Raw genomic sequence first — 11,076 nt, 5'->3', positions numbered from 1 at the left:
GCGGTTTGAGGAGGGAGAGAGAGAGAGAGAGATAGAGAGAGAGGATAAAGAAAGAGGGGGAGAAAGGGAGAAAGATGAGTGCACGTACCAGGGAGCGAGGTCGATTGTTTGAACATGGTCGGCATTTCTTTTTTTTTTTTTTTCCTTATTAAAATTATGATGTGTTAATCGGTTATTGGAGGGTGTAAATACCATCTTTACTCCAAAACCGATTCCTAGCATCTCTCTTAGTAAGAGCTACTTCATGCTATTAACATATAACAACATAGATTCTTAGTCATGCAATGACATAAAAATCAAAATTATCAAATATTGTGAAAATCAAAATAAATCTACAAGTTAAAAATTGGCAAAGAAGGAAAATTAATAAAGAAAGAGAGGAGGTAGAATAAATGTGACATCCCTATTTTCCTTGTATTTTTAAGTGTTTACTGTGCTAATTATTTAATTGGTTCATTTATTTTAAATTGATTATTATTATTATTATAGTATTTTTTTCGTTATTATTGCTAAAGTTGTATAATTTATTTTATTGTGCTTTTATTATTATTAATTATAGTCTATTATTTATTGGCCCTTTATTTCAAATTATTTTACTGTTGGATTTTACTATTTTATTTTACTAAGTTGTGTTTTTAATTGTCTTCTTAATTCTCTATTCCTTTTAAGTCAATTAAACTAATGTTTTAAATTCTTTCCTTTGGATCTTTGGATCAGTTTTGAGATCAAGTTGAAAGACTAGATCTCATTTATTTTCCCTTCTTTTTCTTTTTTCCTTTTTTCTTCTTCACTTTCTTCTATTTCTTCTTTTCTTTTTCCTCGCCTCCAATCGCAGCCCCTGCCTCACCACCAACTTTCCCCATGCTCACCTCAAAGCCTCGGCCCCGATTTACTCCAGCGCCGCCGTCCGTGGTTTTCAGACCACCGCACCACCGCCAATCACCTCCTTCCTCGCCGGTGACCCACCCCCGTCAATCTCAGCACCCATGCTGCCCTCTACCTCCCTCACACATACTCAACCTGAGTGGGTTTCCATCAACTCCATTCCACCACCGCGTGGCCTTAGCGCTACCTCCCCTTCACCAGTGAAGCCTCTACCATCAAACCCAGCCCATCATGGTAGTGCTTTTCCACCACACGAGCACAACCCAAAATGGGTTTTCCCCCTCTTCACATGGCCTAGATCCGCCACTAGGCCCGTCGTGGACCGCTCTCTCGAGCCACCACCGACCACCGACACCCACTCAGCCACCTTCATGCCCATCTTAGGTAGCCAAACTCCCATTTCAAAATTCCCAGTTTTGAAACCCACGACCATTGCTTGGGAAACACAGCTCCCTCACTGCTCCGCCACTTTTGGTGTGACATTTAATCTTCTAGAGTTGCATTTCGTCAATCTTTTGAGATTTAAATATATTTTTATGCTAACACTTTTTCTGCAATCTGTTGATTGTATCGAACCTTGAGCCCGAGGAGTATGGGGGGTTAGGTTGGATTGGAGGATGGGACTGTTTGTGAAAATTGGTGTATATTCAATGTTTTTGTGATGTGTTTGGTACCATGATACTCATTGCATATTTTCATGCACATTCATGTGTTGTAATTGAAAATTGGGTTTTCATGTGATAATGGATTTTTGGGTGCGTGCATATCATAAACCCAAGCCGAGATGGAACATTATCTCGGTAGAGCTCTTTGAGCCACTCGAGAGCATAATATACTGCGTAACGTCCAATGGGTTGTTGTTAGGCGATAACAAGATCGGATGGGACAATAACGCTCACGTGCCAACTCCTTGGCCCCTCTGCTAGTGGGGGCTAGAGGATATTTGGCCATGAACGGGCTGAGCGCAGAACATGACATCGCTCGTTACGAAGTCACACACACGATCGTTACCCATAGTGTGACAAAGGGAGTCAAGATGTGCGGATGGTCCCTAGGGGAGATCATAGTGCATAAAGGATAATTGGATAATGGGTCATTTTCTGAGAAAGTGGCTGGCTTTGATAAAAGGATTTATGTGGACTATTTTCTGAAAAAATAGTGAATTTTATACTGTGTCATTTCTGGAAAAATGGCGGGTAATTATTTTAATGGATTTGTTATTAGGCCAAATGGAATTTTTGGCATGCATTAGAAAATAACTATTTTGGAAAAATGATAGTTTGGAGCTTGTGCATATTTCAACATATGCATGCATACTTGTTGGTTGTATAACTGTGTTTTTATCTTGTGGATTGTTTGATTGATTACTTACTGAGATTCGTATCTCACATGTTATTCAACACCCTATGATTCTGTTTTATAGAATCGTAGATTTTTTATGTAGATGTTGATGCAGAGTTTGAGACTTCGACTCCAATGAAGGAGTGACCTGAGGTCGCTTTCTCGTGTGTTGGGATTTGTTTCCCGCTTTAGATCATGTATTTGGTTTTATTATGTTTTTACTAGAGAATTGTAATATCTTTTGAAACACTTTTATTTAAATCTGCATTTAAAATTCTGGTACTTAGTCGACTTATTTAATTTATCTGTTATGTTTTTTGTTGTACATTTTTTGTATGTACACATCTTGGCACTTATCGTTAGAATGCGTGATCTATATTGTCATCATTTCAATGTTACGATTCCCGTGTTTCCGTACGTTGGAATTAAGGTGTCAAAATAAATTAATGAAGAAGAGGAAGCAACAGCTAAGAAGAATGAGTTGTAGTTACAAGACAATATTTTATAGTCTCCTCTCTAGAGCTTTCAAAGCTTCGGAGGTGGTGATTGTTTACAGTCCCGTGGCTATCATGGCTGGCGGAGAACGTGGTGGAGCTGAAGTCTTAATGGATCAATGGAGAAAGTTCAAACTGTCCGAGGAGGAGGAAGAAATAGTGGAGCTAATGCAAACTGGAAATAAAGAGATTGACCGCAAGGGAGAAAAGAGTTTGATAGGAAGGGTCTGGTCAGATCGACCAGTTAGCAAAACACTGATTAGTAATGCCATGGCAAAAATATGGCGTATTAGCAGAAGGGCAGTCTTTCAAGAAGTGGAACGCAACACATTTGTAATCTCATTTGAAACTCATGCAGACATGTACAGAATTCTTGATGGGAAACCGTGGTCTTTTTATTCATCTTTGCTTGTCCTGATCCCATACGAGGGGAAGTTATGCCTCAGGGAAATGGTATTCGACAAAGAAACCTTCTGGGTACAAATACATAACTTGCCTTTAGGGTGCATGTCTATGGAATGGGGTAACCAAATCGGTAGCTCAGTGGGAAGGGTTCTAGAGGTTGATGTGGAAGAAGATGGTACCGGATGGGGAAGGTTTTTAAGGGTAAAAATAGAACTAGCTTTGATGAAGGCAATCCCGAGGGGGCGCTTTATCATCGTAGAGCAAACCAAGCACTGGGTTTCTTTCCGTTATGAAAACTTACCCCGAATCTGTCTTAAGTGCGGATGGATCGTTCATGGAGAGACAGGTTGCCTGGCTAAGCAAGCGGACCAAACAGTGGAGGGAGGGACGGAGGCTCAGTTTGGATCATGGTTAAGGGCAGAGAGCTTCTCAAAACGAAGCTTATTCTCTAACCGAAACAACAAGGGAAGGGAGGCCAGTGGGCAAGTAGAGGTGGGGGGTGAAGGTGGAAATGAGGTAGGTGACCGGCTAGCCAAAGTCAGAAACGTGCATTCTAGCTCAACCTTCTCCAACACACAGGGACCAGTGACGGTCGAAGCTAGAAGAAGAACAGTGGAAAAGGAGATAGTACGTACCTCAGAAGTGTCAGAGGAAGGTATGGCAACCTGGGTCGAGGTGCAACAACCCGGTATGGGTGACACAGTGACAGCAGGTCAGCAGAAGGAAAGAAAAGGGCGGGAAGAAAAGCTTGCAGAAGAACAGGAAAGCAGGCCGGGTCTTGTTGTTGGGCTTGTTGGTGACCCAGACCAATCGGCCCCAAAGCCCATCAACCAGAGGATTACATCCTCCACGGCTAGTTCTCTGGCCAATGAGATAGACAGAGTTGCCTGCACTGTACAGGAGACACAGAGTAAAAGAACTGATCGAAGATGGAAGAGGTTAGCAAGAAATATGAAGAAACCACCCTCCTCAACCATGGTTACCCGATCCCAAGGGGAAAAACGCACATCATTGGTGAGTATAGCAAACTATAGCCCCCTGAAAAAACATAAGTCATTGGCTGTTGATGGCATACTGGGAAAGGAATCACTCTCAGTGGAAATGGTGGAGGCTGCTAGGCAGCCCCACCAGGGGTTATGAAAATCCTAAGCTGGAACTGTAGGGGGCTTGGGAACCCCCAAACAGTTCAATTCCTTGATATGCTGATCAAGGAAAAGAAGCCCGAGTTGGTCTTTCTAATGGAGACCAAGTTATCGTATACAAAAGCTTGTAGGATATCAAAGAGGTTCAGGTTTCAAGGTTGTGTAGTGGTAGAGGCAGTGGGAAGAGGGGGGGGGACTTATGCTCATGTGGAAGGAAGAGAGTATGGTAGAGCTCATCAATTACTCTCAGTACCATATTAATGTGGGTATGAGTGATGAATCAGGCAGTAAGAGTTGGCTGCTATCTTGTTTCTATGGCCATCCTGTTACAAGTTTAAGAAATAAGACTTGGAATTTATTATCATCTTTTAAGCCTGCAGATGGGGGATGGGGTGTCATAGGTGATTTCAATGAGGTCCTGTTCAGTGATGAGAAGGAATGAGGAAATCCTAGGAGTGAGCTTTTGATGAGACAGTTCAGATAGGTGATGGAGGAAGGTAGGTTATGCGATCTGGGATGGGTTGGAAACAAATTCACATTGAGCAATTGCCATGAAGATGATTCCTTTACGAAGGAGAGATTGGATAGAGCCTTAGCTAATGTGGAGTGGAAATCTCTATATCCAGTGCACACAGTTGAGACTCTCCCAGCCATCTGTTCTGATCACAGCCCAATATTGTTAGATTTCAGTATTGAGAGGTGCTCATTTCGGAGATGGCATCATTCCTTCAAGTATGAGGCCAACTGGAACTATGAGGAGGGTTGTAAAGAGGTAGTAGCAGAAGCATGGAACAAACATATGGGAGAGAGGAGCAGGATGGAAGTTTTGATGGGAAAGCTGGAAATAACCCAAAGGAAGCTCAGCCAATGGAGTAGGAATTTGAATAGAGAAAGGTTGGAGGCTATTAAAGTAAAGACTCACCAACTAGGTCTCTTACAAAGGAATGCAGGCTCAGGGAACTCGAGAGAACAGAAAAAGCTTCAAGTAGACCTTAGTCTTCTTTTAAACCAAGAAGACATTAAGTGGAAACAAAGGGCTAAAAGACAATGGTTGGTTGAAGGGGATAGAAACACCAAATTCTATCATGCCTGTGTGAACCAGAGAAGAAAGAAAAATACCATCAGGAGAGTGAAGGACCTGAATGGGATTGAACTAGTGGAAAAAGAAGCTATAGCAGAAGGTTTTAAAACCTTTTTCACTTCATTTTATCAGTCTACTCAACCAGATTCAACATGCATCGACAAGTGTCTGCAGGGAATAGTTCTTAAGGTTTCAAATGAAATGAGATCTAAGCTGGAAAGGAAGTTCACTACAAAAGAAATAGAAGTGGCTCTAAAGCAAATGTCTCCCTTCAAGTCACCTGGACCCGATGGGTATAGTGCAGGCTTCTATCAAGAACATTGGAAGATTGTGGGGAAGGATGTGTCCAGTGCCGTTTTGGAGTTTCTAAGTTCAGGAATAATGCCATGGAGAATGAACCATACCCATCTAGTCCTCATTCCTAAGGTAAACCAGCCTATCTCAGTCCAAGACTTCAGACCTATATCCCTTTGCAATGTTACTTACAAGCTAGTTTCCAAAGTATTAGCAAATAGAATGATAAGGGTCTTGGATAAGGTTATATCGTGGAACCAAAGTGCCTTTCTTCCCAACAGGCTCATCACAGACAACATTATGGTGGCTTTCGAGATGTTACATACCATGAATTCAAAAAAGAAAGGAAGGGAGGGCTCTATGGCAATTAAACTAGACATGTCAAAAGCCTATGATAGGGTGGAGTGGGACTTTTTAGAGGCTATCCTGATTAAGTTGGGTTTCGGTTTGAAGTGGACTAATCTTCTTATGAACTGTGTCAGATCAGTTACTTACTCTACAATATTGAATGGCATACCAGGAGAGGTGATCATACCCACAAGAGGATTGAGACAAGGTGACCCTTTGTCACCCTAACTATTTCTTCTATGTGCTGAAGCTCTCAGTTCACTTCTGAATGGTGCTGAACAAAGAGGTGTCATCAAGGGGGTAGCAGTATCAAGGAATGGAACTAGGATTAACCACCTACTTTTTGCAGATGACTGTGCTATTTTTTGCAGAGCTCAGCTGGTGGAATGGTACCAGATCAAGGGACTTCTGTCAATATATGAGGAAGCATCGGGCCAAACACTGAATAAAGAGAAGACAAGTGTGTTCTTTAGCTCCAATATAAGGGTTGAAACAAAGAACTTTATTTTGCAGCAGATAAATGGCTCAAGGTGTAACAACTATAACAAGTATCTCGGACTCCCAACAATTGTGGGCAGATCGAGATATAACACATTCCAAAGTCTTAAAGAAAAGGTGTGGAAGAGGGTCAATAGTTGGAAGCATCGGTTCCTTTCCACTGCTGGAAAGGAAATTCTAATTAAAAGTGTGTTACAAGCTATCCCAACCTATGCCATGAGTGTTTTCAAGATGCCAGGGAAACTACTAAAAGAAATAGAAGCTATCATAGCCAAATTTTGGTGGTGTCAGACAGAGGCAGGAAGAGGTATTCACTGGAAGTCATGGAGCAGCATGGGGACAGTCAAAAACCAAGGTGGGTTGGGATTCAGGGATTTCATTAGCTTTAACAGGGCCCTATTAGCAAAACAACTGTGGAGAATGATTAAAGAGCCTCAATCATTGGTCTCAAGAGTTTTCAAAGAGAAGTATTTCCTGAACTGTGATGTGATGGAGGCTGAATTGAAGGGTTCTCCATCGTATATATGGAGAAGCATTTGGTCTAGTAGGAACCTGGTGAAAGAAGGATTAGTATGGAGAGTGGGCAATGGAAGAGACATATCAATATGGAAGGAAAAGTGGCTGCCTCGACCAGTAACATACCAAGTACAGACCCCCCCCAACACTTTGGATTTAAACAGTAAGGTGAGTGATTTAATCAATGTAAGCACAAAGTCATGGAAGGAGGATTTAGTCAAGGCCATTTTCTGTAAAGAGGAAGCAGACTTGATACTTTCAATATCCATTAGCAAGAGAGGGGCCAGTGACAAAAGGATATGGGCAGGGTCAACTAAAGGAACTTTCACAGTCAAAAGTGCTTATTATATGGATACTTGTCTTTCAAAAAGAAGTAGGGGAGAACCCTCTTCAGGAGGGGATTGCGCAGGGATGTGGAAGGATTTGTGGAAGTTAGAAGCCCCGGGGAAAATCAGAATGTTTGTATGGAGGAGCCTATCCAATGTACTTCCAACCAAAGATATGTTGTACAGGAAGAACATTGTGGAGAATAACCTCTGTCCTATCTGTATCAGAGAGCCTGAATCTGTAATACATGCATTGTGGTCCTGTCCAGCAGCTCGAGACGTGTGGGGAGATGACAGAAGCAAGCTAAAGAAGTGGAACAGCTCCTTCAGTGATTTTCAGCAGTTATGGAAAGAAATGTCTACAAGACTCGACAGTGAGGAGCTACAAACGGCAGCAGTGATGTGTCACCTCCTATGGAGAAGGAGAAATGCTTTTGTCTTTAAGAACCAGTTCATGAGTCCTGAGTCCATCACAACAATGGCTCAGGCTAAAGTTTCAATGCTGAGGGAGGTTAATTCCATGGTTAGTAGAAGGGTGGAGGAAGGGGAATCGTCTGCAGTGGCCAGTAGACAGTGGCAATTTCCTTAGTGGCCTGCAGTTAAGGTGAACTTCGATGCTGCTTTTGACAAGTCTTTGAATAGAGGTGGAATAGGCATAGTAGTTAGAGATTGTGAAGGACAGTTAAAGGCATGCCTTACTACACCAAGGAACAAGGTGTTCTCGGCTGCCCAAGCAGAAAAAGCAGCATTGCAAAGGGCATTGGACATGTGTATAGACATGAACCTGACCCAGGTTGTATTCGAAGGAGATGCTAAGGCAATCATAGAGGCTGTCAATTCAAGAATTGGGGATCTTTCGTGGGGCGGCCAAGACACAGATGATATGCAGAATGAGATGAGGCTTCATCCGGGATGGAAGCTGTCTTTTGTTCACAGGTCAGCAAATGGAGCAGCTCACAATGCTGCAAGGTTAGCTATTAGGGAATCCAACGAGAGAGTGTGGACTGAGAGTGGACCCTTGGCGGTTATAAACTCTGTTTTGAGTGATGTATCTATTGCTATTGCAAGTTAATCAATGAAAGCAGGTCTTCTATCAAAAAAAAAAAAAAGAAGAATGAGTTGTAAGGACTTATTTGATTCAATGAATGAGTTGTTGGTTATCAAAATGAAAAGGAAGGCACGTGTGAAGAGAAGTGAAAAAAGAAAAAAGAAAAAGAACAAATAAAGAGTTAAAGAAGAAAAGAAAAGAGAGAAGGCGATTGCGTGAGGAGGAGAAAAGAAATAAGAGAAGAAAAGAAGTGGGGGAGGAGAAGAAAGAAAAAGAGAGGGAAAGGAAAGGAGCATTACCACTTTAATAAAGTAAAAAGTAAAAGATAAGTGAGTCCCTAAACATGACACCTAATAATATGGCAATAAATGAGCATTACCACTTTAATACAGTAAAAAGTAAAAGCTAGGTGAGTCCCTAAACATGACACGTAATGGTTACATCCAACGCTAAATGCCTAATAAGTAGTAAGCCTTCCCTATAAATGTCCCATCCCAAATATAAGCTTGGAAGCTCCCCTATCTACCCATTGCCCTTGCTGTTTTTCTTTTCCCTAGTAGTACTATTTTGATTAGCACAGATCCAAACTTTCAGGTCACAAGGAGTTAAAATACTCTTAAGAAGATAAAAATATTTCAGATTATATGTGAATAATAATAAAATTATTTATAAATAATCATAAAATAGTAGTAAATAATATATTAATAATAAGAAACTATTATAAATAATAATAAAATAGGACGAGAATATATACCGTACACATATAGCCTCATATGGCAGCAAGGAAGCATTGCCACGGCCTTACATGAGGCTGTACGTCACAATCACATTGAAGTGGTAAAACAGTTACTAATGGAGGTAGATCCAGAATTTTCGTTTGGTGCTAATGTTGCTGGTGAGACCCCACTTTACTTGGCTGCCGAGAGATGCTTTCCAGATTTGGTGTCAGAAATTTTAAACAAATTGAAGTCACCAGCTTATGATGGCCCCTTGGGTAGAACGGCTTTGCATGCTGCAGCATTTTGGAATAATGAAGGTATTGCCTATTTTATCTTTTCCGCATTCTAGAATATGATTTGGTTAAAAAAATATTTATGTTGTGGTATCAAATATGACAGGACATCGAATTCATGCAATATAAAGATATTTGATATGCACATCTTTATATTTTGTATGAATATTTAAAAAATTTGTAATAATGAAATGAGATAAGATGAAATACTTTTTGTAAATTGATATAAATGATCACCTAAATAGTCTTTTTTTCTATCTCCTAATGTCTTCCATTTTGTCATTCAGAAAATTATTACATTAATTTAGCACATTTAAATTCTTTTAGGAATGACCAAAAACATTTTGGAAAGATACGGACGCGATCTATGTAAACAAGCAGACCAAAATGGTTGGACTCCGCTTCACATGGCTGCATACATGGACAACATTGAGCCAACAAAACTATTGCTGCAATATGATAGAGAGTTAGCATATATGAAAGACGCAGAGGGTAGGACAGCTCTTCACATTGCAGCCCATTGCAACTGGAGCAGTGTAACAAAAGAGATTATATCAATGTGTCCGGATTGTTGCGAAGTGGTTGACAATGAAGGCCGCAATGCACTCCATCTCGCCGTACACAACTGGCCAAGTGCAGCGCTAATCATCCAAAATAATTCGTCTCTCCGGAATCTTTTGAATCAGAAGGACAACGACGGGAATACACCTTTCCATCACTATTGCAATTCCAGTTTTGTTGATGACCAGCGTCCTGTCCTGAATTCTCCAAGAGTTGACCAAATGGTCTTCAACAAAAAGAACCAGACTGCTAATCAGATCTTAAAAAGTAGAAACTTACCGCTCGAAGATTTTATGGTAACGTAATCTTTTATCTTTCTTCAAAAAATAAAATTATATACTTAATATTTGAATATTTAGTTATTTTCAATAAGATATGCTAAGAAATAGTACCGAACCCAAAGGAATTCATAGAATCATAATTAATTATCAAATCGGAATATTTTTTTTATTTTATTTTTAAATTAAGCTGACTTATGTATCACATCAGATAATATATAAATCAATTTGATGTGATTTAAATTTTAAATTTTAAACTGATTTAAAATTAAATTTATTTTATGTATCACATCAATATTATTGAAGTATATTAAATTTAAATATAATCAAATCATTTCTAAAAGGAAGGAGATCATAATAACAAATCTAATAAAAAAAATATTTTAAAACACTCAAATCTATAATACTTTGTTTAATAGATTGTTTTGGTCTGATGTCGAGTCTCTTGACTCTTGAGATAGTATATTCATTTTGTGTTAATTTGCCACTGAAACTTAGCCAGCTTAGCTTCGCTTTCCAAACCCATGGAGATTTCACTCTTACGATCGACCTTTGAAGAATATATAAACTAAACAAAATGCTGTTCTGTTATTTTATTTCTGTAGAAAATTATTTTGATAAAAAATAAAATAAAAGTCTTTTTTTCCTTCGATGCTTTGTAGAAAGAAAATAAATACTTTGTCTTTTGTAATAAATATTAATGAAATTTTCTTTAAAAAAAAAAAACTATTCTTTTTTCTTTTTATTTATATTTTCTCACATATATAAAATATATACTCTTTTTCTCTCTTTTATCAAGAATTTCAATAGCTATTTAATTCTTCGTAGCAAGCTTTTATTAGCTTCC

The 11,076-nt window shown here is 39.5% G+C and overlaps 1 protein-coding gene across 1 annotated transcript; it reads left to right on the top strand.

Annotated features, from left to right (window-relative positions):
- The first annotated feature begins 9,175 nt into the window (after positions 1-9,175).
- On the top strand, positions 9,176-10,305 carry LOC122312314 (ankyrin repeat-containing protein At5g02620-like). The gene is made up of 2 exons (XM_043126873.1): positions 9,176-9,414; positions 9,718-10,305. The coding sequence occupies exons 1-2, from the start codon at positions 9,231-9,233 to the stop codon at positions 10,254-10,256; spliced, it is 723 nt and encodes a 240-aa protein (XP_042982807.1). The 5' UTR covers positions 9,176-9,230; the 3' UTR covers positions 10,257-10,305.
- The last annotated feature ends 771 nt before the right edge of the window (positions 10,306-11,076 follow it).

This window comes from Carya illinoinensis, chromosome 1 (genome assembly GCF_018687715.1).
Source record: "Carya illinoinensis cultivar Pawnee chromosome 1, C.illinoinensisPawnee_v1, whole genome shotgun sequence".
Taxonomy (NCBI): domain Eukaryota; kingdom Viridiplantae; phylum Streptophyta; class Magnoliopsida; order Fagales; family Juglandaceae; genus Carya; species Carya illinoinensis.
The sequence above is the reverse complement of the archived record's forward strand: the minus strand, read 5'-3'. Positions and strand labels throughout refer to the sequence as shown.